The 23,260-nt window shown below is 49.5% G+C and overlaps 2 protein-coding genes across 3 annotated transcripts in view; one reads left to right on the top strand and one right to left on the bottom strand.

Moving 5' to 3' along the window:
- THOP1 (thimet oligopeptidase 1) overlaps positions 1–2,515 on the top strand; it is a 56,822-nt gene extending 54,307 nt beyond the window's left edge. For both annotated transcript variants that reach the window (XM_072601426.1, XM_072601427.1), the window contains exons 12-13: positions 92–228; positions 1,881–2,515. In XM_072601426.1, coding sequence (XP_072457527.1) covers positions 92–228; positions 1,881–2,042 — 299 coding nt within the window. In that variant the 3' untranslated portion in view covers positions 2,043–2,515. The remainder of the gene's footprint in view (positions 1–91; positions 229–1,880) is intronic.
- Positions 2,516–12,445: 9,930 nt separating this feature from the next.
- PLK5 (polo like kinase 5 (inactive)) lies at positions 12,446–21,707 on the bottom strand. Its single transcript, XM_072601429.1, has 15 exons — positions 21,588–21,707; positions 20,870–20,977; positions 20,062–20,202; positions 19,074–19,203; positions 18,718–18,805; positions 18,303–18,398; positions 17,964–18,162; positions 16,733–16,865; positions 16,524–16,600; positions 15,454–15,583; positions 14,826–14,903; positions 14,370–14,526; positions 14,086–14,215; positions 13,873–13,986; positions 12,446–13,381 (listed from the first exon to the last, which is right to left on the bottom strand). The coding sequence occupies exons 1-15, from the start codon at positions 21,693–21,695 to the stop codon at positions 13,196–13,198; spliced, it is 1,875 nt and encodes a 624-aa protein (XP_072457530.1). The 5' UTR covers positions 21,696–21,707; the 3' UTR covers positions 12,446–13,195.
- Between the last annotated feature and the right edge of the window lie 1,553 nt (positions 21,708–23,260).

Here is a 23,260-nt window from a genome sequence, read left to right as displayed (position 1 = left end):
CTGCATACAGTAGAAGCTTGTGGAAATTTCATGTAGTTCAGGGAAAGTGGAGAACTTGAGGTCTTCCCCTCATTCTGTGTCTGTTCTGCAGGTACTAACATGCCAGCTACTTTTGGTCACCTGGCAGGAGGCTATGACGCCCAGTACTATGGCTACCTCTGGAGTGAGGTGTATTCCATGGACATGTTCCACACACGCTTCAAAATGGAAGGGGTCCTCAACTGTAAGGTAAAACAGCTCATTCATGCGACTCATTTCTACTGATTCTCTTCCAGTCCACTTGGTTCCCTTTCTCCTCAATAGGCAGGGCAAAGTGATATGTCCAGAAAACTCTTATCTACTGCTCTGTCCTGTGCCTCCCAGTGTGTCCCTTAAAGATCCATGTAGAATCCCAAAGAAAGACCTCTGAGTGCACCTTTTGTTAGCCCAATTGAGCCTGGGTTTCTTCTCTCAGCAGTTTCTTCCACTGCTGGGAGAAATCAACCTCTTCTACCTCCCCAGCTTTCCAGGGCAGGGCTGTAGGCTCCCCTTCCCTCTTGGAGCCCTTCTGATCTAAGAATCAGATGCAGCATGTGGGCAGTGTGGGTACCATTTTCAAGGATGTGAAGGACTGTCATGTGACAGAGCAGTTAGACTTGCCTTTCTTGGCAAGGACACAAAACCAGGAGCAGTGTGGGGCAGTTGATGGAGCTGGGCTCCCCATTCCTAGGGCTCCTCTAGATGGGACTTGGTGCACTGCCTGGGGCGGTGGGGTTTGGAACACTGAGCTTCTGAAAGCATTTTGAAATAGATACTTATTTTGGGAAGTTTCCTGCTTCCCACTTTGCTGTCCCTTTTCCCTGCCTCCCAACTCTCCAGTGATGCCCACTTTGACCTTCTGCCCATACTGGTACCCAGGACATTTTCTTTCACTCCCCTCCTCGACATCATTCCTGCCCCCTTAGAGCAGCCATTCTGTCAGTGTGGCTGACCTTCCTGGCTGCTGGTGGCCAGGGTAAACTGGTTATGTCCAGTAATCGGAGAGTGACTGGAAGCTGTCCTCTGCATCATTCCAGGGATAGTCGATGCTTGAGTACCTGCGATTGGCCACAATGCGTTCCTCATTGATATCGCTTCAGATGCTTGGGGCCAGGGAATGTTTGTGAGAATCAGAGAGCCCCAGACTCCTGGGATCCAGCAGTGTTTGTGCGGTGACCAAAAGAGTTATACTTCAGTTTCCTCCTCCATTAGAATTCTCACCACCAGCCCAATCCAGACTCCTTTGTGTTCTTGGGGGTTAAGTAACTTGCCCAGGGCCACAGATGGTGCCTAATTTGGGGGTTTTTTTTTTTTACTGTTTTTAACATTTTTAACATTCAAAGCTGCTTTATTGCAAACATATCCTTTCGATTCACAGTGCTTTAGAGGATTCACATAAACTGCATTGTCTAAATCATTATTATTTTAACATTCTTATTACATACAATTCAAAGTCTTAACAGCAATGATTTTAAAGCAGATCTTATGTGAGCTGGAGATTTTCATAAGAAGTAGGAAGGGACCTCAGAGATCATTTAATTCAACCCATTCCTAAGTAGGAATCATCTTCCTAGCCTCCCTGACAAGTGATCATCTGGCCTCTCTTTGAAGACCTCTAATGATGGGGATCTTCCCAAGACATTAGGAAATTTAAGTGTGCCCACCCAGGACCAAAAACAGTGTTTTGTACCAGTGCAGAGGAGAGTGGACCATTTGCTGCCCATCTAGATTCTGTGCCTCCCAATACAGGCTGGGGTTGGGGAGGCACTTCTCTTATCTCCTATATCCCAGTCAGGGGAGGGTTAGAGGACCCCTCTAGCCCACTGTCTCTCTCCTCACTGTGTCCCTCTTCCCTCCTACAGGTTGGCATGGACTACAGGACCTGCATCCTGAAGCCAGGTGGTTCTGTGGATGCCATCAGCATGCTGCAGCAGTTCCTTGGCCGGGAGCCCAAGCAAGATGCATTCCTCCTGAGCAAAGGCCTCCCGGTGTCGGACAGCAGCTCACCGCCTTCTGACTGCTGATGGGCTGGCCCGCAGGCACGGGAGCTCTTTCGTGCATCTCCATTCTTCAGAATTGAGCAAGTGTGGACATGACCTTGTGCTGGCCTCCCTGTTGCCTTAAATTCCCAACAGAGAGAGAACAGGGACTCTCCCGGGGGGGGGGGGGGGGGGGGGGGGGGATGGGGGCGATTTCTACACCCTGCCCCAATCCGGCCCTGTTTGGCTTTCTACTTTTTAACCTTCCAGTCCCTTTTTAGGGTCTTTGCTCAGTCATATTAAGATGTTTGGAGAGTTCTTGTGTTGGCCATATGGCCTGGTACTTTTTTTTCCCTTGTCCATCCCACCCCAGAGTAACCAAGATCAGGTTCTCTACTGAAACTATAACTGTAAACCTCTTTTTTTTTTTTTTTATGGAGAGAGGGGGTCTGTCCTCTGCCTCCCTCTCCCTACCTTGAAATGGTTTAGTCTAACATTGACTGTCAAGGCAGAAATCATGCTTTAGTCTTTTGGGGATGGTTTTATCATACACTGTTTTGGTGAAAGATGCTTAGACCTCAGGGAATTGACAGCCAGGGTGAGTGTGTTTTGTGTGTGCATGTGTGCGGTAGCTGCGGTGTGAAATGAGTGAGTTGTTTTAACTGGAACCAAGGGGCCTTAGAAAGTTCCACCGTGAGCTTTGCACAACCTTTACTCCTGGAGCGCAAGGCCAGCATGTCAGCGTGGGTTTAATGCCTAGCTCACATAATAAAGCTCGAGGAAGCCTATCATTAGCCTGCTCAGTAAGTGAGGTCAGGTTGGAGCTCCCTGGGAGAAGGGATTTAGGAAGAACTTGGCCAAAGTGACTCCCCCCTCTTACCCAGCAGACTTTCTCTAAATCCCCTAGGAGAGACTCTGCAGGCCTGGTTCTTGCCAGGGACCCTCCTGCCCTTGGCCACCCTTCCTCCTCAGCCCCTCATGAACAAGACAAGCACAGAGCATGGAACACAGCTTTTTGGCTTTCAGGCAGTAAAGGTGAGGCATGACAGCAGAGACAGAGAGAGCACTAGCAGGAAAAACTGAGAGGAAGGTGCAGCCCCTTTGACTTTAAAGTGCAAAGGAACGGGCTTTCATTTGGTGAGTGTCAGATAAATGAAAGCATGAGCTCTCCTGACATACTGCCTGCTCCTGTGCCCTCAGTCAGTGCGTAAGCATTTATTAAACGTTCCTAAGACAAACCCTGCCCTCAAGGAGTTTGTAGTCTAGCGGGGAAGACCATGTGCAGACAGTTCAGTACAAGTAAGCTACAGACAGTATAAACAGGAGACACTCAACCAGGGAAAGCCCTGGAAATCAGAGGGAAAGGGTTGGGATGGTGGGATTTTCAGTGAGCCTTGAAGGAAGCTGGGAGGCAGAGATGAGTCAGGAGAGTGTGCCAGGCCAGCGAGACAGCCAGAGGAAGATGCCGGGGCCCAAGAGATGGGGGGCTTTGCTTACAGAGCAGCAACCAAGCCACACCCAGCCATTTCTGTCAGAAGGCAGTTTAGTGCCCTCTTTCCTTCCCACCCTCTTCCACCAGCTCTATCCCTGACTCATTGTGTGACCTCAGGCCAACTTCTCAGGGCCTCCCATTGGGGTGGGTGATCTTTAAAGCCCCATGCCACCATCCTAACATTCAGCAAATCAGTGATTACCCACTCTGCTTCTCAGCACAGCTTCATGCATGCTCATCCTGCTATGGGAAACCCCTTCAGGGAGGAGTCAAGGCCAGGTCCTGACCTCCAAGTGCCCTCTTGCTTTTAACTGAACCAGTTAATGATGATTGGATTTTCATGATGACCCCAGATCATCAACCTCAGGCACCTCACCTTTGTGAGCCTGATATTTTTTAGCTGACTACAGTAGCACCCAGGCTTTGGCCTTGTTGTTTAAAAAAACCACACACCCCCTTTCTCTTTGTCCCCCTCCCCCTTACCAAGGAATAACCTGAGACAGAGACTTGATTTGATTGTTTTACTTAAATTAGAAATTTCTTTTCTTAATACCTTGGTGGTAAGCCCAGCGTTCTTGATTATGAAAGTGAAGTATGGTGCCTTCCTCTCTTTACTGTGAGTTTTTCAGTCAGTTGCTCAGAGTTCCCATGATTCCTCCAACCTTAGCTCAAGCATCTCTCTTTCTTGGTCTCAGCAGACCCCAAGGTAGAAACAGCTGACAGTGCAGTCAGCCACAGCAAGATCCACCTGTAAAATCAAGCACTTTCCAGGCTGGCAAGGAAAGCACAGAGGAAGAGAGTGCCTGCCCCTCCTAACCCCTGCCCATGGGCCAGTGTTTGGGGGTTGGGGGTCTTGTTCCCCTCTTTCCCTACTCCTCCCTGCCTCCCTGTCACTCACACCCAGTTTCTAAACAAGGGTGGTATGATTTAGAGGCTGTCTTGTGTCCAGACCTTGAGACTGTTGTACCTAATATGCACTGCCCTTTCCTAAAGCTCTTGACTAGGAAGACAGATACCTTATTTTCCTTATCCAGGGCTGGTAAGGGTGGGTCTGAAGGGTCAATATCTGTTCACCCTAGTGTCTTCACTATCCCAAGAAAGTGAGGTACCTACATTTAGATTCTGTGGCTACCACAACTGAATGTTGTAATGTCTACAGTCCTCTGGTCCAAAATACCAAATCCACAGGACAGTTGTACTAGGAGATGAGATTGTCCCTATTCATTTCTCTGCCCAACTGCCATTCTTCTAGGCCAGCCAGACCCTTCTGGACCATGCAGTAAGGAGTGGCCTCTGAGGCATTTCACTACTCAGCCCTCTCAGTCCAAGCACAGCTGCCACATGGCATCAGAGGAGGCTTGAGGCCTCTTCTGGCTTCTGACCTTTGGCCTTGCTGCTCATTTCTGTTGTTTTAAAGGTATAGAGGTTCAAACTCATAAGCAGGGAAGTGAAAAAGGAATTGGGAGGACTTTGGCTGCTTTTAGAACCCTGCCAGCCAGCCTCGGAGAGCTTGGGAACAGGTGGGAGAGACTGTTTCAAGAGGCCATGTGTGTACTGGGCGGAGCTGGGGAAGGTAGCTAGTGTCACTGATGACCTTGGACAAGTCCCTTCCCCATCTGCAAAATAAGATTGGACTATATCTTTAAGGATTAGTCCTTCCACCTCTTAATCCTTGGTCTAATTAAACAGGCAAAGAATGCATTATCCGTCTAATTTATGGTTTAGCCACAGAATTACTTCCTTCTTTGCAAGGAATTCCTCAAGGGAATAGCAAAGGCTTGATTTGGGTGCTGTTCTCGGTGACCTCACCCACCCTGTGCTCTCAGCACTTAGCTCTTGCTTTATCCCCTGTCTCCTGGGGTGATATGGAAAAGTCGGTTTGAATTCGGAGCCTGCTTTGCCTAGCCAGCCCTGTACCCATATTGCTCATTCCTCAGGAGCTTGTGGCTTAGTGCTTAGAGATATCTGAACCTCTGGTGCTGAATGTGGCTCCATCTTCCCAGTGTTCTCTCCAGTCACCCCAAAGCCCAGGCTCCTGGGCCTCTTCACATAGGGTCTTTTGCTGCCTCTATCTGACCTCGTTTCTCTTAGACTTTTCTTCTAGCATCTTAAAAGCATTTTTTCCATGCCCTGACGTATATTGCTTGAATTGAAAGCCCAGCTCAGGTACTCAGCAAAATCCCAAAGGAGAAACACATGCTCAGTGGGGATGGCTTAAAATACCTAAGGCAGGTGTGAGGCCGCTGAGTCAGCACCGGACAGCCTCGGCTCACCAGAGGCTTCCCGCTCATCCAGAAAGGATTATCTGCCATTCTCTTTTTCACCCCAGCCTCTAGACATGGCAGGACTAGCAATTGCTAGTCTGTCTCATTCAGGCTCCACTCCTACCCTAAAACAGCAAGAGAATGTAGTTGCAGACTGGGCCCTTTGCCCCTCCCCCCCACCACAGGTACAGCAGCTGCATGGTCAGGAAACTGGCTCGTGGTCCAGTCAGGAGTGCCAGGCTGGGAAGGTGCCCAGCTCCTCCCCCCGTTTCCATTCCTTTTATCTTTCTCAAAAGAAACTCCTGGGTGGATCCACTTCCCCCTGACTGCCTCACTGTCCCATGCAAGCCTGGCACTGAAGCTGAACTGGCTCTGTCATTCTGGGGTGGGAAAAGAAGGCAGCCCATAGCCAGGAGCCACTGTCCCAGCTGCCCCGATGTCCCCTCCACAGCCTCGTGACTGCACCAGCTTTATGGAGATGGCTAAAATCAACTCACTGAGAGAGAATGTGATACCGAGGCTGGTAAAACTTGCTCCTCCATAGACTTCCAACCTTATCAAAAAAGTCCTCTTATTAATTAAGCATCCACTATGCAAGGCATCGTCCTAGGGACACAGACAATTACATGGTCCCTGCCCTTGAGTTTACATTCTACAGAAAGCAAGTGTGGTGTGCAGCTGGCCCCTTCGCCCCTACCACCCACCCCTTTGGGGTCAAGTGTTGGTCTGTAGCCCGACCCCTGCCTTTCCTTTCCCTCCTCTCCCAAAGAATAGTGCTTTTGAGATTTTCATGGTTCAGGTCAAACTGGCTTGTTAAGCTGGTTGTGTTTTGGCAAAGTGCTTATTACTAATAAAAAGTGGTTTCTAAAAGGATCTTTTGGGATAGGAGCAGTGTTTCTTTTAAGTTTCAGGCCCCTGCTTGGGATACTTTTCCTTCCTACGTAGAAGGAGGTGGGATGAGCACACTACCATGTGACCCTGGGTTCCCTTGTATCCTTGTTTGGGGACATCAGTGAAGGATAAGGAAATACATGCTATTTCCTCACCTGTTCTACCTACTCCCAATAGGATTTTGCAGTCTTGTCAGTCAAAAAAAATTTAAGCACCTACTATGTGTCAGGTATTGTGCTGAACACTGGGGATTCAATGAAAGGTAAAAGACAGGCCCTGCTCTCCAGGAGCTCCCTGTCTAATTGGGAGACAACACGTAAACAGCTATGTGCAAACAAGCTGCATACCGAATAAATGGAAGAGGATCCAGAGATAAGGCGGCGCCATGAAAAAGGCCTGGGCGTGCTCTCCGCTTCTGAATAGAAAGGTGATCCTCTCACGATGTGGAGTGAAGCTTTTTTTTTTTTTTGACAAGGCTAATGAAGGAATTTGTTTTGTTTGACTATAAAAGTTTGTAATGGATTTTATTTGTTTTGCTTTCTTAATGGGTGGGGTAGAGGGAGGTGGGAGGGAGAGAATTTGTACCTGAAAATAAAATTGAATTTGAAAAGGGATTGGGAAAATCTTTCTGTAAAAGGTGGGATTTTAGCTGGGACTAGGAGAGCCAGGAGGCAGAGATAAGGAGGGAGAGCATTACAGGCATGAAGGATAGCCAATGAAAATACTAGGAACTGAGAAATAGCGTGTCTTGGTGGAACAACAAAGAGGCCAGTGACATTGGATTAAGGAAAGAGTACATGACTGGTGTGAGACATCAGAAGACTGGAAACGGGGTTGGGGGAATGGAGGATCAAGTTAGGAAGGGCTTTGAAGACCAAAGAGATTTGATATTTCCTCGTGGAGGGGATAAGGAGCCAGTGGAATTTATTGGGTAAAGGATGACATGGTGAAACCTGCACTTTAAGAAAATCAATTTGGTAGCTGAATGGAGGATGGATTGGAATGGGGAGAGACTTGAGGCAGGCAGACTCCTCAGCAGCTGTTGCAGTAGTCCAGTTGTGAGGAGATGAGGGCCTATACCAGGATGGTGGCAGTCAGAGAGAAGGGAGTCCAGCCTAGACCATCTCCTTAAAATGACTCCTGCCTCTTCCTCATGGAGAGCCAAATGGAGCTGTGGACATAGGTCATAGCCCCTGCTATATGAGAGCTCTGCTGGGTCCTGAGGGAGTTAGAAGAAGGACTATGGTAGTCTGGATATAGCCCTACACTGGAGACTTGGGTTTGCCATGGAGTGACTAATCCCGGTGTGACCCATCTCTCTAAAATGAGTTAGACTAGATGCTTTCTCAGGTTCCTTCCAGCTCTGACATTCCATGTTCCAAGGCCCTTTCCAACTCTCTAGTTTTCACTGCCTTACAAGTGACTTTTTTGAATATACCTCATTGGTTAGTTGGGGGGTACATGCTTTAATGGAAAATTTGGACTGTAACCTTATCTACAGACCCTTAAGCAAATCACTTAGCCTCTTATGACTTGCGTGTTGAGTTCTACAAAATAAAAGGGCTGGATTCTGTGATCTCTTAGCTTACTCTTGGCTCTAAGTCTCTTACCACATGACTCTTGTTTGACCATCGCCAATCCCAGGACCTTGGTTCATGTCATTCCTCTTCATACCTCCAGATGGCAGGCATTAGTCACTTTGGCTTCTTGTAGATTTCTCCAATTACTGGGCATTTGTCTTGACTTGGGGGCGTTCAGCTCCAGGAGTCGGGCCAGTCTGGCAGACCATCCCCTGCCTCTTCCCAACACCGTCTCGGCGTCCCCAGACTCTGGGGGCCCGTAATAAGCCAGCGGTCCAATATTAATACGGAGGCTATTCTGAGCCAGCCCAGGGCACCACCGTCTGCTGTCTCCCCTCCGTTCCTTCTCTCAGCCTTCAAACACTCCAGACATGTACTATCATCTCAGAAGCAAGTGCAGCCACATTCTTGGCATGGGTCAGATGTATTGTGTTCACCCCATTCTGGATTTATTGGTCTCCATGAAGTCATCCCTGTGGCCCAAGTGCAGTCTCCTCCCCCACCCCCTTTTCACCCCAGGGAAGAAGAGGAGAGTGGGTTCTACTATTACTGCCTCCTGACCCACCTCCTTCAGGGCCAGCCTGTAATAGGAGAACCTGGAACTTCCCTGGGATTGGGGAGTGGGAGGGGGGAGGCCAGCTGTAATCTTTCAGGGGCTGAGCTTTTCAGCGCTCCATTTTGAGAAAAGAGAATCATTGGTCCCTCTCTGGGCACCAAATCGACAGCCCAGGCCCATTTTAGAGGAGGATCTAAACTTCCCCTGCCTTTTCATGGTAGATTTGGCTTCTGAGAGAATGCAAAGGCAATGGAACGCCAGTTGGGTGAATAAGGTTGGGAAATTGGGTCAGAATTCTGATGTGGACACTCAGTAGTTTTGTATCTATTAACCTTTCCAAGCCTCCATTTCTTAGTCTGTAAAACAAGAAATAATAACACTTGTGTTCTGTTCCCGCAGTGAATGAGGAAGGCACTTTGTAAACCTTAGATCAACATAAAAATGTTGTTATGGGTAAGCTGGGAACTCTTTATGATAAATGTTTATTGAATGGAAATGATCAGAAACAAAACATGTCTAGTAATATCTGCCCGTAAAGCTGCTAATGATCCACTGGGAAATATTCTACTTGACAGACAAACACATTTGGATGGATTACTTGTTATTTAGTGGTGAAAATAATGCATCTTGTGACTTTGCACTCTTAGCCTGCTTTTACCAAGATCTTTTTACACATATTCCTTTTTTGGGGTCTGTACAGTAACCCCAATAAGTTACTAATACAGGTATCACTTCCCTCTGTGCCTTGGTTTCCCCATTTGTAAAAGGGCTTGCAGCCAGTGATTAGAATAGCATACTTTTATCTAGCCACCTAGTTTACAAATGCACTTTATCATCTCTTCTCCTTTGATCATCACAACACCCTTGAGGTCTGCATTGAAGGGGTTATTATACCCATTTTCTAGATAAAGGAAACAAAGTCAGAGAGAAATTAAGTGGCCTCTCCAAGATCACTTAGTAAGTGGAAGAGTCAGGTTGAAGCCAGATCTTATTTCTACCCCAATGCTCTTTATATAACCCCATGATCACAAAGGGCCTCCCCCAGTTCTAACACTGTTTCATGAGGTGATGAAAAAAGAGAGAATCAAGAGTAGTGTTCCCCAAACCCCAACACCAAAAGTATAAAGAACCTTGAAAAAAAAAAAGTACCTTGGGACCCACTGGTGATTGTCCTATGAGGAATCACAATGGCAGTCTTGTTCCCGAGCAAAATAGACACAGATTGTAGAAGAGTTTGGAAAAATCTCTGGATGGTTGGACGTAAGCTTTGAGCATTCATGATTTCATCTGTGTAAGCCCTGGGGGCTCCTGAATCTTCCCTTCATCAAGTCTAATTGCAACCCTCTTTTACCTGGGTCTTAGTCTTGGTTCCTTGCTGGGGTTCAGCAGCACATGGCCTGGCACCCAGATTCCTCAGGATGCATCATGCTTAGGTGCAGTGATCCTCTAACTACTCATAAGCACAAGACCAGCATTTCCAGCATGGGAGAAGCTCCCAGGTCTTGGGCTCTGCTGGTAAAAGCTTCCTCTCATCCCACCTTTTGGTTCAAGTATGTTTGAGGTCTGTTCTTGCCCCTTTGAACAAGAGGTGGTCTTCTCTAGCTTTAAAGCTGGATCATAGAAATCAAGGACTAACCCTCCCAACCCCTTTTTGTCATCGGATCACATATGTTTTGTTAACAAGTAGGATTTAGATTTGGGACCAGTTTGGAATGGTCTTCAGTCCCCTCCTCTTACAAAAATATGATTACCTTCCGTGCCCCCCTCCTCTACCCCTGGATCAGACCATTGCTTTATCTTTTGTTGGATTCTGGCTTGGGAAGCCACTAGAAGGCTCTGGGACGTAGAACCATCCCAGCATGTCCGCAAACTCGAATAGATGACTGAAGACCTATTAGCAGGGCCAGTGGAGAGTGGAGGCTACTCTGGTCTCTGACTTCTGACCAGCTCATGACCCACATGGGTTACCTTTGAGGCCAGCCTTACCCTACCCTCGTCTAGATCTCAGACAGCTCGGGGCTGCCCGGCTAAGTCAGGAATTCAGGCCCTGACGATTTGCTATTTCCAGCCCAGACAGATATTAAAAGCCCTGACTTGGCACGGACAGGACCAGGGCAAGTGGGGGGTGAGGGGGTGGGAAGAAAATCTTTAGAGAAATCCCTGCTGGGAGGTTGAACTCAGAAGCTCAGCTTTTTCCCTGACTCCCCTCTTATGGAATGAGTTTTTGAAAAATCCAGCATGGTCTCATTAATATTTCACATCCCCTGACCTCCACAGTATTTGCTCTGCTGGCCTGGTCCCTGGCCAGCTCCAATTCCTGTGGGGAAAAGCTGAGGGGAGCATGTACGGGCAGGACTGACGTGTAGATTGTTTCTTCCTCCCTACCACCCCTCATATACCACCTATATTAGGATAATAGGATCTTAGAGCTAGAAAGGAATTTGGAGGTCATTTAAGAGAGACATTTTGCGGATAGGGAAAGTGAGGCTTGGGGAAGAAAAGAGACTTTCCTAAGTTCACATAAGTAGGCAGATGGAGAGAACTGTCTTTAGATTACAAATCAAGTACTCTTTCCCTTCCCCCCATCTTACTGCCCAGGCTTCCAAACACTGTAAACTCTGATAAGACCAGGCCCATCACAAAGATGAGGGTGATCCTTTTAGATCCTCTAGGCTCTTTTGAACCCTGATCACTGAAGTCAGGTTGTAATGGGACCCACTCAACTACTCTTCCTGTCACTGCTCCCTGCGTGCATGGTGTGAGGGGACCAGCTTTGTCAGAAGGAAGCCTCTCCTTCCTGACCATCTTGTCCCACCCTCCCAAACAGACAACAGGATCCAATCTCAGCTTTCTATTTTAATGAAAAAGATTGTTTAGGAGATGCTCAGTCCAGTGCAGTGAGCACCTTGCAAGATGCCCTCAGCTCCATTTCAGTTCCTACCTTGCCCTTTTGGCCCGGGCATGCCTACTCCAGGCCAGATCCAGCAGGGATCCACAGGATCACCTGTCTTATCATCCCCTCTCCCACACTGAGTATTTAAGTAGCCATAAGATCAAACAGGCCCCTTCCTTGCAATATGTATCTATGATGACATGCCCCACAAAGGGAAGTTTGAAGACCTCCAGAGACAGCACATCCCCTACCCCCAGGGTAGTCCATTTCTTTGGCAGACAGATTTTTCCTAAATTTATTTTCTGCAACTTCCTTTCCACACTCATAGTTCTGCCCTCCAGGGTCAGGCAGAACAAGTTGAAATAGGGGAAATCATCCCCTTTCCACATGATAAACCTTCGGATATTTGGGGGAAAACCCAAAGCATCATGTATCTCCCATCCCCCGCCCATGTCTTTTCTCCTCCAGGCTGACATCCCCAAGTTCCTTCCGCTCATCTGGTATGATGTAATTTCCAGGACCCCTCACTGTGCTATCCATCCTTCACATGCACTCCAACTTACCAATGTCCTTCCTAAATCTGAACACTGTCCCCTAGATGTCCAACCAAGGCAGAGGGCAGCATGTCTCCCATCTTCTTCCTTCTCAGTGCTTTTTTTTTTTTCCTCTTATACAACCCAAGATTGTACCAAGCTTTGGGGGCTACAATGTCTGTGTTGCTTCGTATGGACCTTGTGGTTCACTGAAACTCCCAGATCTTTTTTGCATGAACTTTCTGGCTGCATCTCTCCTATCTTGTTCTTGTACAGTTAATTTTTTGAACCCAAGAGCAGAGCTTTGCATTTATGCCTGTTAATTTTCATCTTCTTTTATTTTTCAGCCCAATCTTGGTACTGGGCCAACACTAGCCCTGACCTCAGTAGGTCCAGAGCGGCCGAAGGAAGCTGCTCCAGCAATCCTGCCACTTCCTTTGTTTCTGCCCTTCCTTTTGGCTCTCACTCCAGCCTTGATAACTGCTGGTCTTCCTCCAAATTGGGCAGCATGGGGTATGGAATAGGGCAGTGCACTGAGAGTGAGGAGCCCTGGGTTCTAGTCCTGGGTCTTCCACGCTCTGTGTCCTCATCTAAGTCCCTTCCCTTCCCTGGACCTCAGGGTCCCCATCTGTTAATTGAAGAAGTTGGCCAAGAGAGTCTCCAAAGCTTCCAGAGAATTCTCTTGAATTTTCCTTACACTGACCCACCCCAAACTCTGCCTTCATCCTCTTTCCGGTGTACACATCCCCTCTCCTCAGCTCTTCTAGTTTCCATTTCTCCTTGCATCCCTCATCCCAACCCAACCTTCAAATGATCTTCTGTCCCTCCTGCGCCTTTGCTCCCTTAATCCCCGAGTCACCATATCTTCCCTACTTGCAGTCTTTCTTCATGCAGCTTTTCTGCCTTCTTCTCATCGGTGGGGTTTAGGGCAGCCACCCTGCAGACCCCCACATCCTCCCCCTGGCACGCAGAAGGTCAAGGAAAGGGTGCTAGAAGGTCCGGAGCAGGCGGAGGGTGTAGCAGAGACGCTGACGCAGGGCCTCACTGCAGCCTTGGCACTGCAGGATGCCAAGCGGACGTGAAGTGGCCTGCCGTTCCTGGTCAATATAGGTGAGCAGGGGTTCTTCTCCAGCCCAATTCAGGAGCAGTTTGGTGTGGTCATGGTAAAAGTTGACCTGGTCGGGATGGACAACAAAAGACGGTAACCCTTTCCGTTCTGTATCCTGCCCTAGTGACTGGTGCCCAAAGCTGATGCCAAGGACAGATGTGGGTTTAGGCACCAGTGAGTCACAGGGACCCCTGCTCACCTCCCCCTCCACCCAGTGCTGCAGCAGGATGATGTCCCAGAGGCTCCTTCTTAGTGGGGGAATCTTAGAGCGGGAAAACATTCTGGAGGGTAATCTCATTTTACGAATGATGAAATGGTTCCAGCAAAGTCAAGTAACTTGTCCAAGGTCACATGGCTAGTTACTAGCAGAGATGACTCCTTGCATGGGGTGCTTTCTACTACTCCCTGACACCTCCTACTAGTTTGTATGACTTTAGAGACCTGAGTCTAGAGTCCCTTCCCAGGCACAGAGGGCAGCGATGGCCAGGGTTGGGCTCTGCCAGCAGGGAGGACCCCTTTTCTCTCCTCTCCCTCTTTCCTTTCCCCTGAGCTCCCTACCTGCATTGTCTGATCGCTGAAGAGCAGGAGCAGGGCCTGGTCTGACTTGAGGAAGCGGAGCAGGGAGAAGCCGGGGCCAGGGTTCCGAGTGGGCTGGGTAGGAAGATTCCCGCCCTATAGGGAGAGCAAGAATAAGTGTGCCAAGGGATGGAGAGACAGGAACGGCACCAGAGCGCCTCCTCAACCCCCTGTGCCCACCAGACCAAGCCTCACCTCTAACAACCAGCGCTTCATGTAACGGGTGAAGAGTTGCAGCACCGCCACTTTGGTGGCCAGGGAGTCAGGAATATCTCTCCAGGTAAAAGTCATCACCTCACCCTGAACTGGAGAATAACTTATGCACCTGTGGGAGGGGATCCAGAAGTAGATGTAATGCTGACGGGAGGGGGAGGGTGGGAAGATTTTCCCAGGGGACGAGTGTGGGAGTCAGCAGATGGAGGAGCTAGAGACTCACCCTTCTCCCCCCTCACCAATGGACCCAAGGGCCAGGAACTCACCCCAGGGCTGGCTGGAGAGCGATATGAGTGCCATCCCGGAGAAGGACCCCAGTGCTGCCATCAGAAAGTTCGTAGCCAAAGCCATACTTGTTGGAATAATCCACCCACTTTGTGGCCCACAGTACTGGCTGCTGCCGCCCGGGGGGGTCTTGCACCCCTGAACACAGGAGGACAAAGGTGAACAAGCAATTCTCCCCTCAGGTAGCATCCCAGGAGCTGGGGCACCAGAGCAAAAGCTTTAGCAGAGAGAGGAAGAGGGAAAGATACCAAGTCTCCAAAGACTGAGGACTTTGTCAGAAATCATTTCATCTGACCCTCTTGTTCTACGGTGGAGGAAAGAGGGGTCCAGCCTGAGTAGGTGACTGACTCAAGGTCAGTTGTAAAGTCTGAACCTAGACCCTTAGTCTGTATCTAGGAAGGGGGATGAAGATAGAGATTTGGGAGGGGGCAGCCTACCTGCTGGCATAAAGTCCAGACAATTCTGCAGGAGTCTGGTAGCCACCTCAACCCCATCACCTAGGATCTCTGGGGACTCTGAAGAAATAGGAAAGATAGATAATGAGCTCCCTATCACTAGAAGTGTTCAAGAGGAAAGTGGGCTACCACTATCAAAAATGTTGTAGGGGGCAGCTAGGTGGCACAGTGGATAGAGTACTGGCCCTGGAGTCAGGAGGACCTGAGTCCAAATCTGACACTAGTTGTGAGACCCTGGGAGAGTCACTTCACCCCAATTGCCTAAACAAAACAAAATGTTGTTGAGAGTTCTTGCCCAGGTAGGTGTCAGATCAGATACCCTCTGCCATCTTTTCTACTTGTGAGACTCTGAAACAGCATAGCATCCTCAGGAAGTCTTGGAATCCAGAAGCACCCAAGATTTTGTTTACTACTAGCTGCTATAGCCGAGCATAGTTGCACAATACAGCTGTGGCCCTGGCCAGTCACAGAATTGCAAGGAATATTTTTTTTAGAGTTGGAAGGAATCTGAGGTCCAATTAATTTGGCCTTCCTCCACCTCCCCTAAATCTCTTCCCCTTTCCCCAGGTTTAGGCAAGGGGGAAGGAAGGAGGGATCCATGCCAGCTTACCTTCTGTGCCTGGCAGGTGACTGCGAAGGCTTCTCTGTAGGAGTAAGTGGATGGGGGTCTCCAGGTAGGGGACTTGGAGATCAGTTTCTCCCTCAGGAGCTTCAGCCTTGTGGGGAGGATGAGAAAGGCCCTAAACAATGAATAGGAAGGGAACATGCAACTATTAAGCACCTGCTGTGTGCCAGACACCATGTTAAGAGCTTTACAATTATTATCTCATGTGATCAACAACCCTGGGAGGAAGGTGCTGTTATTATCCCCATTTTACAGTTGAGGAAACTGAGACAGACAGAGGTTAAGTGATTTGTCCAGGTTACACAGCTAGGAAGTGTCTGAGGCTGGATCTGAACCCCAGTATTCCTGACTCCAGTTTTAGCACTTTATATACTGGGCCACCCAGCTGCTTAAGGCCAGACCTAATAATTTACAAGGTTTCTTCCTCAGGACAATCCTTTGAGGCAGAGTCCAAGTATTAATAATACCTTTCATTTGTAGGTGAGGAAACTGACAGGTAGTGACTGACCTACGGTCATATCAAATTATGACAGAGCTAGGACCAGAACCCGGGTCTCCTAGCTCCCGGGGAGTTAGTACAAAGGCCTGGGCTCTTTATACTGCTCCAGGTTCAGAGCCCCACCCAATCTTCTGAGGGCCTGCTACCATCCTACTCCATTTGAAAACCTGCCCTGAACTCTCTTCTCCTTCCTCTACTACCGCAGACAGTGATGGGCTCTTACATGGAAAGTCAGGGCTGGGAGGGTCCTTAGAACAGAGAATGTCAGGGCAAGGAGGGCACTTAGAACACAAGATGTCAGAGCTGGGTGGGCCCTTAGAAAATAGGGTGTCAGAGGTGGAAGAACTCTCACAACAAGGACTGTCTGACAGCAGAGACTATTAGGGCAGGAAGGAAACTTAGGGGTCATCTACCCCCTCATCTTACAACTGAGGAACCTGAAGACTGTTAATGGAAAGAGTCATGAGAAAGAAGGAGGGACGGAAGCTGCCTTGGACCATATGTGACCAACATTGCCCCAGCTTCCTATCCCAGGAAGGACTCCTAGGTCTCTCACCTCAGTGGCTGTCTCCTGCAGAGTCTTCGGGGGATTCTCCATGGCTGAGGCTGTTGGTGTCTTTGGGACAAATGATCCTGGAAAGCGAGGAGGGGGAAGAGAAGTGGTGATCGAGGGTAGCATCTCTGGCCTGCCACTGGCAGCTGGGCACAGGAACTGGCTGTGGGAATGTGGGCTCCTGACTCTTCTTCTACACCCATACAACTCACGTGGGGCCCGGCGCTGAGCTACAGCCAGGAACAGTTGGGTAGCCTTCTGAAAGAGTTTGTCTAAGGGCTGGGGGATGGTGAAGATGGGTGCTGTGTGGCAGGACCTCGGAGGCAATTGGTCTGGGGTGAAGCCCTGCAGGGGAAAGAAGGGGGTAAAACTATCAGTGAAATAACAGAATAAAGTCAATGATAGGGAGTGAAAAAATCCCTTGGGGATAGCTAGGTGGCTCAGTGGATAGAGCACCAGCCCTGGAGTCAGGAGGATCTGAGTTCAAATCTGACTTCAGACACTTACTAGCTGTGTAACCATGGGCAAGTCACTTAACCTCGATTGCCTCAAAAATCTCTCTCCAAAGAGGGTCAGGAAGCCTTAGCTCTGGAGTCAAGAGGACCTGGGTTTAAATCCTACCTCAGTCACTTACTACCTGGGTGATCCTGGACAAGTAGTCACTACCTCACCCTGGGTCTTGGTTTACTCATCTGTAAAATAGTTGAGAGGGTTGGACAATATGTCCTCTGAGGGTCTTTCTATGTCTAGTTATTCAATGCTATGACGTTTCCCCCTTCTCTCAGCCCCAGTATCCTCATCTGTAAAATGAAGGGATTCAAATAAACAGTCTCTAACCAGCTCTAATCCTAGGAAACCACTGACTGGCCAAGTGACCTTCCTTCCTTCCTTGGCTCCCTTTCCTTCTCTGTAAGAGATGCACATTCATCTCCCCCTTCCTTTTACCCCAAACCCAGAGAAATAACAGCAGTCATTCCAAAAACAATGCTGCCATTTATTGTCACTTCAGGCAGGCAACACTTTATACTGACCACTCTCTTGTTTGAGCTTTACAGCTCTCTGAGGGAGGTAGCACAGACATTACTATACCCATATTACAACTGAGGCTGAAAGGATATGACTCAACCAGAGTCAGTTGTTGGAAGCAGAATTTGAACTTGGGGCTCCCTTGATTCCAAGTCCAGTCCTTCTTCTTCAGCTTCTGGCACATATCAGACGTTTGATAAACACTTGGTGTTTACTGATTGATTGATATGGCACCATGCAGCCACTCAGGAAGGGAAGTGAAAGGGCTTGGGTCATTACTGGCCTGAACCACAAGCAGGAATATGTGGGTCCCTTCAGGGCTCAGCCCCTCTCAGAGGAGGGAGGACCTCACCTGATTGGCTGAGCCCATATTCCCATACTGTGTGAGCCCACTCCCAGGTGTGAGGTGGTACTGACCTGGGTGAAGAAGTCATCTTGCAGGACCTGATCAAGGCTGGGCCGGTCAGCGGGGTTAGGGGCCAGCAAACGGGCAATGAGCCTTCGGGCATTGGGTGAGAGATGAGTGGGCACAGGATAGTGGGCATCACGAATGTTCTGATACATTTCAGGCAGTGGGCTGGCCTTGAAGGGGGGGAAGCCCGTCAGTGCTGTGTACCTGGGATGAGGAAGGGGTTCTGATGGGATGAGCCTGCCATGGACTCTATCCCAAGCCTCCAGCAGCCGTGCATCTACAGCTGTGCACACATGTCCATATGCACAGACATTCAGTCACACTGCCATATGTTCAATACTTACATGATACAGCCAAGAGCCCAAATGTCTGACTGGAAGGAGTGGCCTTTTCGTGAGACAACCTCTGGGGCCAGGTAGTTGGGGGTTCCACAGAGTCCCCTGAGAAGAAAGACAGAAGCACTGATAGCACCATCCTAGACTGAAGTGTCCCACGGGAGCACATATTTGTATATCACACAGAGAGGGACACACACACATACACACATGCACACACATGCACACACTCAGACACATCCTGGTACATGTCCCCCAGTCACACATAGAGTAACGCACACACAGTCATACCCAAAGCCACACTGACCCCCACATTTGCACGAGATCCCAAATGTCATTTCACTGGCACACAGGCAAGTCACACACACACACACACACACACACACAACCTCCCAGACACTAATACACAGTCACACACGCTTACCCATGGCAGTGCCCCCCAGGTCCTACTTTTGTAGCCAGTCCCAAGTCACCAACTTTTACCTCCATGTTCTTAGTAATGAAGAAATTACCTATAGAAGGAAGGGATCAAGTATGATGGTGTGTGATGGCAGGTACATGTGTGACATGGTATGTGCACGTGTGCAATAGCATGGGTGATAGTGTGTGGTAGCGTGTGGGGCAAGGGTGGGGGGAGAGTGCTCACAAGCCACACAGAATGTTCCCGGCAGCTCTGGTCTCCTGCCTTCCAAGAGACTTTCTGTAGCTTCCTTGGGCTCTCCTCCCATCCCTCCCCCCCACCCCAACCACCCCTGTTCCTTCCCCTTCACCTCCACGTACTGAGTTTGAGGTCTCTGTGGATGATCCCCTGATGGTGGAGGTATCGCAGGCCGGCTGCAATGCCCCGTAAGTAATAGCGGACCTCAGGCTCAGTCAGTGTCTTCCGGGCTTTTAGAACATGAGCCAAGGACTGGAAGGAAGGAAGGAAGGAAGGAAAAAAGGAAGGAAAGAGAGTAAGAAAGGAAGGGAAGGAAAGAGGGGAAGAAAAAGAAGGAAGAGGCTGGGTTTGATGAGATGCTCTTCTAAGCCTTCCCACCTATCCCATTTCCCCAGTCTTTCTATCCACACTTTCCTCACAATAGTCCAGGGGCAGAGGGTTTTATCCCCATTTTATAGATGGGGAAACTGAGTCTCAGGGAAGCGAAAGGGCTTGCTTAAGGTGACACAGGGAATCAGTGGCTGAGCTGGAATGATATCCAGGTCTGCTGGCTTTCAGCCTTGGGAAGGCCCCCTCTGACTCCATCCTAAGGGAGGACCAGAGTTGGGGTCAAAGAGGAGGGAAGGGAATGAGCATTTATATAGCACCTCCTGTAAGTCAGGCATTGTGTTAAGCACTTTACAAATATTGTCTTGTTAGTTCTTCAAACCAACACTGCAAAGCAGTGCTATTGTTATCCCTATTTTTCAGCTAAGGAAACCGAACAGACTTAACAGAGGTTAAGTGAGTTGCCCAAGGCTACACAGCTAGTAAGAGTCTGAGGCTGAATTTGAACTCAGGTCTTCCCCACTCCAGGCCCAGTGCCCCACCACTGTACCACCTCATCTAGCTACTTCAGCAGAGAGGAATTAAAGATAAATTTGGCAGGGGAGGGGGCAGAGATAGGAGAGAGTAACGTTGGGGGAGAGGATGGAGGGATGGGATGGGGGTCAGGGATATAGGAGACCAATGATAGGGGTGAAGATGTCAGTGCTGAGGATGGAGAGTCAGAGAAAGAGATGAGGTGGTTAAGAGATGGTCCTGGGAGGTTAGGGATGAGGAGGCCCTCACCTTGCGGCTGCAGTACTCTAGCACCAAATAGACATTGTCCTGGTCAGCAAAGTGCCCGTGGAAGCCAACCACGTTCCGGTGCCTCAGCTGGCTGTGGAGCTCAATCTCTCGTTCCACCTGTCGGCGAGAAGGTGGCCCCCTCTGGGGCAGAAAGGGAAGCATGATGGGGCTGGGGGAAGAACTGAGGAGACTGGGAACCTGGGGGTCAGGGATGGGGAAAATGTACATGTCAGGGGTGGAAATATAGAGGAATCAGTGATAGGAAGGGAGATCTCTGATGACGCTGGGATTGGGAGAGTCATGGATGGGGGAGATCAGTGATGGGGATGAAGGGAATGGAACAGGATGGAAACAGGATCAGTGGTGGAGATGGAGTCAGGGGATTCATGGAGAAGGGGGAGCAGTGATGAGGGAATTAAGGATGGGCAAATTAGGGATGAAGGAAATTAGCGATGGGCTGAATGTGGTCAGTGATGAGGATGATAGGGAACACCAGAGACTGATGAATATATGAGAAGATGAGTGATGAAGAGTCAGGAATGGGGCAGATTAGTAGCAATGGGAATGGGGAGTGAGCAATCAAAGTGATCAGTGATGGGAACACGGAAATCAGGGATGATGGAAAACAGTTATGGGGAGAACAGGGATTGGGATCGCTGTACTAGGGATGGAAATACCTCCATTAAGGATGGGCATCAGGCATAGGGAGCTAGGGATTTAGGATTATGGATAGGAATGGAGGATTAGGGATGGGGTTAGGGGGAAGGATCAAGGTTAGGAGTCTCTGAAAAGGGACAGGGAGTGTTACCTTCCCCCACTGCTCCAGCCCACTGAGTCTTCCCCGGGGCACTACCTTGAGAGCGAAGACTCTGTTGGTCGACATGTCCGTCAGTTTATAGCATCTGCCAAAGGCACCCTGTGGTGGAGGGGGGAGTCACAGGGGACATGAGACACATTACAAGTATCCCAGACACCACTCACCCAGACCCTTCCTAGGACCCAGCCTCAATTGCTCTCTAGCCTCTGACCTCAAGCAGATGCATCCTTGGGGAGGGTCAGGGAGGAGGGGGGTTCATGCACACACGAACACATTTGCACAAGTACTAATCCATACACTTCCCCCACTGCCCATTTACACCTGCATGGGTCTTCCTACCTATACAGCTTTGGGCTTGGGCCTTTCAGCTGACCACCTACATGTGTGTACACACACACACACACACACACACAAATACAATCTGCAGCCTGGCTAGGGGTGAAGGCAGACCCAGGAGGAGGAACAGAAGAGCTAAGTAAGTAAGTCTAGGAAAGTGGGCCAGCCAGACTATGAGGATTTAAAGCTGGAAGAGACTTTAGAAATCGTCCAAGGCTAGCCCCTCTGGATACTGGCTCCCCTCCCCTCCCCTCCTCTCGAGGTTTCCCCCATTTATGCCTCCTTGTCCTCAGGCTTCCCTCTCTAAGCCCCAGAGACCCAGGAGCACGGTGTCCCCCAGACCCCCAGGACTCCCCCTCCCCTCAGCCCTTACCGTGCCCAGCAGTCGCCCCCGCCTGTAGATGCGCCCTGTGCTCGGGTCCCGGAGGAAGGAGGCTACAGGCTCCTGGGCCCCCCGCCTCCTGAGGACTCTCAGCTCCATCCCCACCCTCCAACACCCCCCCAGCCCCTACCCAGGCCCAGCTGGGTTCTCCCACCCACCTTCCCTCCCTCTCCCTCCCTCCTTCTCTCCCTCTCCAGCTACTTCTCCCTCTCCCTCCCAGTCTGTGACTATGCCCGGGGGAGTCCCCGGGAAGGTTCATATACCCCCCGGGGCCAGGCCTCCGGGCCTCCCTCCCTCGGTGATTGGCTGTAGAGAGGACAAGAAGGAGGGAGAATCGGAGGAGGGTGAGAGCCCTGGGGGGGGGGGGGGGCGGCGTGGGAGGGGGAAGGAGGGAGGCGAGCCAGGCACGCACTCGGCTGATGCTAGGAGATTGTGTGTGGGAGTCTGTGTGTGTCTGAGATTCTGTTGGTGAAATCTGGGTGTGCGCGCGCAGTTGTGAGTGTTAGCGTATGTCGGGGATGTGTGAATGTGTGTCCAGTGAATATGTAAATGTATCTCTCTCTCTCTGTTGTCTGTATATACGACAGTTTTTGGTTCCAAATACGTGTATGTGGGAGAGGGGATAGTGTGTGTATGCGTCCTGTGTATGTGCATGAACAAAGCAATATATGTGTATGTCTTGAATTCTGTGTATATATAAGATTATTTACATAAGCGTGCATGTATGCATGTATTGTGTGACTGGGTGAGTTATGCTGGGCATGTTACTTTGTGTGTTGTATATGTATGTTCCCTGTATATATAGGTGCTTATAAGTAAGTCCCCCTCCCCACCAACTGCGGGTCTTGGTCAAGAGTAAGAATACTTGGACTGGAGGGTGTCCTGTTCTCTTTTTTCCTAGGGTTTTGAGGCATGCTTTGTCACCTCTCTCCCTAGGGGCAAGGGGATGATGAACCCTGAGCCTTCAGATCCTCTGCTAGCTGGGGGGAATCTATCCTTTCCTAGCAAGGGAGGATATTGGGAATGACTGCTTATTCAGTCTCCAAGTGGCACCCAGAAAGATGCAGGATCCCCTCCCCCTCCCAGTACTTTAATGCACTCAGTGAATCAAAGCCAGGTTACATGAAGGGCCAGCTGAGGTAAGCAGGTGAGGGATGCAATAGAACAGAGGCTGCTCAGAAAGGCTTCCCCAGGTCCCTCATTTCTTTTATACCAGGAAGGAAGGCAAGTCATTTCTGTCTTCCTTCAGCTTCCTCATCTGTCAAATGAGGCTAATAACACTTGCCCTGTGAATACCACAGGTCTGTTTGAAAGGAAAATAAACCCAAGAACCCCATAGAAGAGAAAGCTCTCTAGATTTCTAGAGGAGGTGGGATTGGAAAGACACATAGGGACTTAGCTGAATGGGTAGCTTGGTGTCCTCAAAAAGAACACTGGAGTCTGGACTCTGATGATCATAGATTTAGAGGTGGGAGGGACCTTAGGGACCACTGATTCCATTCCCCTCATTTAGCAGATAAGAAAACTGAGGCATAGAAAGGTTAAGTGACTTTTCTAGGTAATACAGTTTGTAAGTGTTCCACTCAGGATTTGAACTCGAGTCTTCTTGACTCTATTCTATCCATAACCACTTAGCAGCCTCTAAGGTCAGAGGATCTGGGTTT

Source organism: Notamacropus eugenii, chromosome 4 (genome assembly GCF_028372415.1).
Source record: "Notamacropus eugenii isolate mMacEug1 chromosome 4, mMacEug1.pri_v2, whole genome shotgun sequence".
NCBI lineage: Eukaryota > Metazoa > Chordata > Mammalia > Diprotodontia > Macropodidae > Notamacropus > Notamacropus eugenii.
Note: the sequence above shows the minus strand (reverse complement) of the source record. Positions and strands in the feature narration are given on the sequence as shown.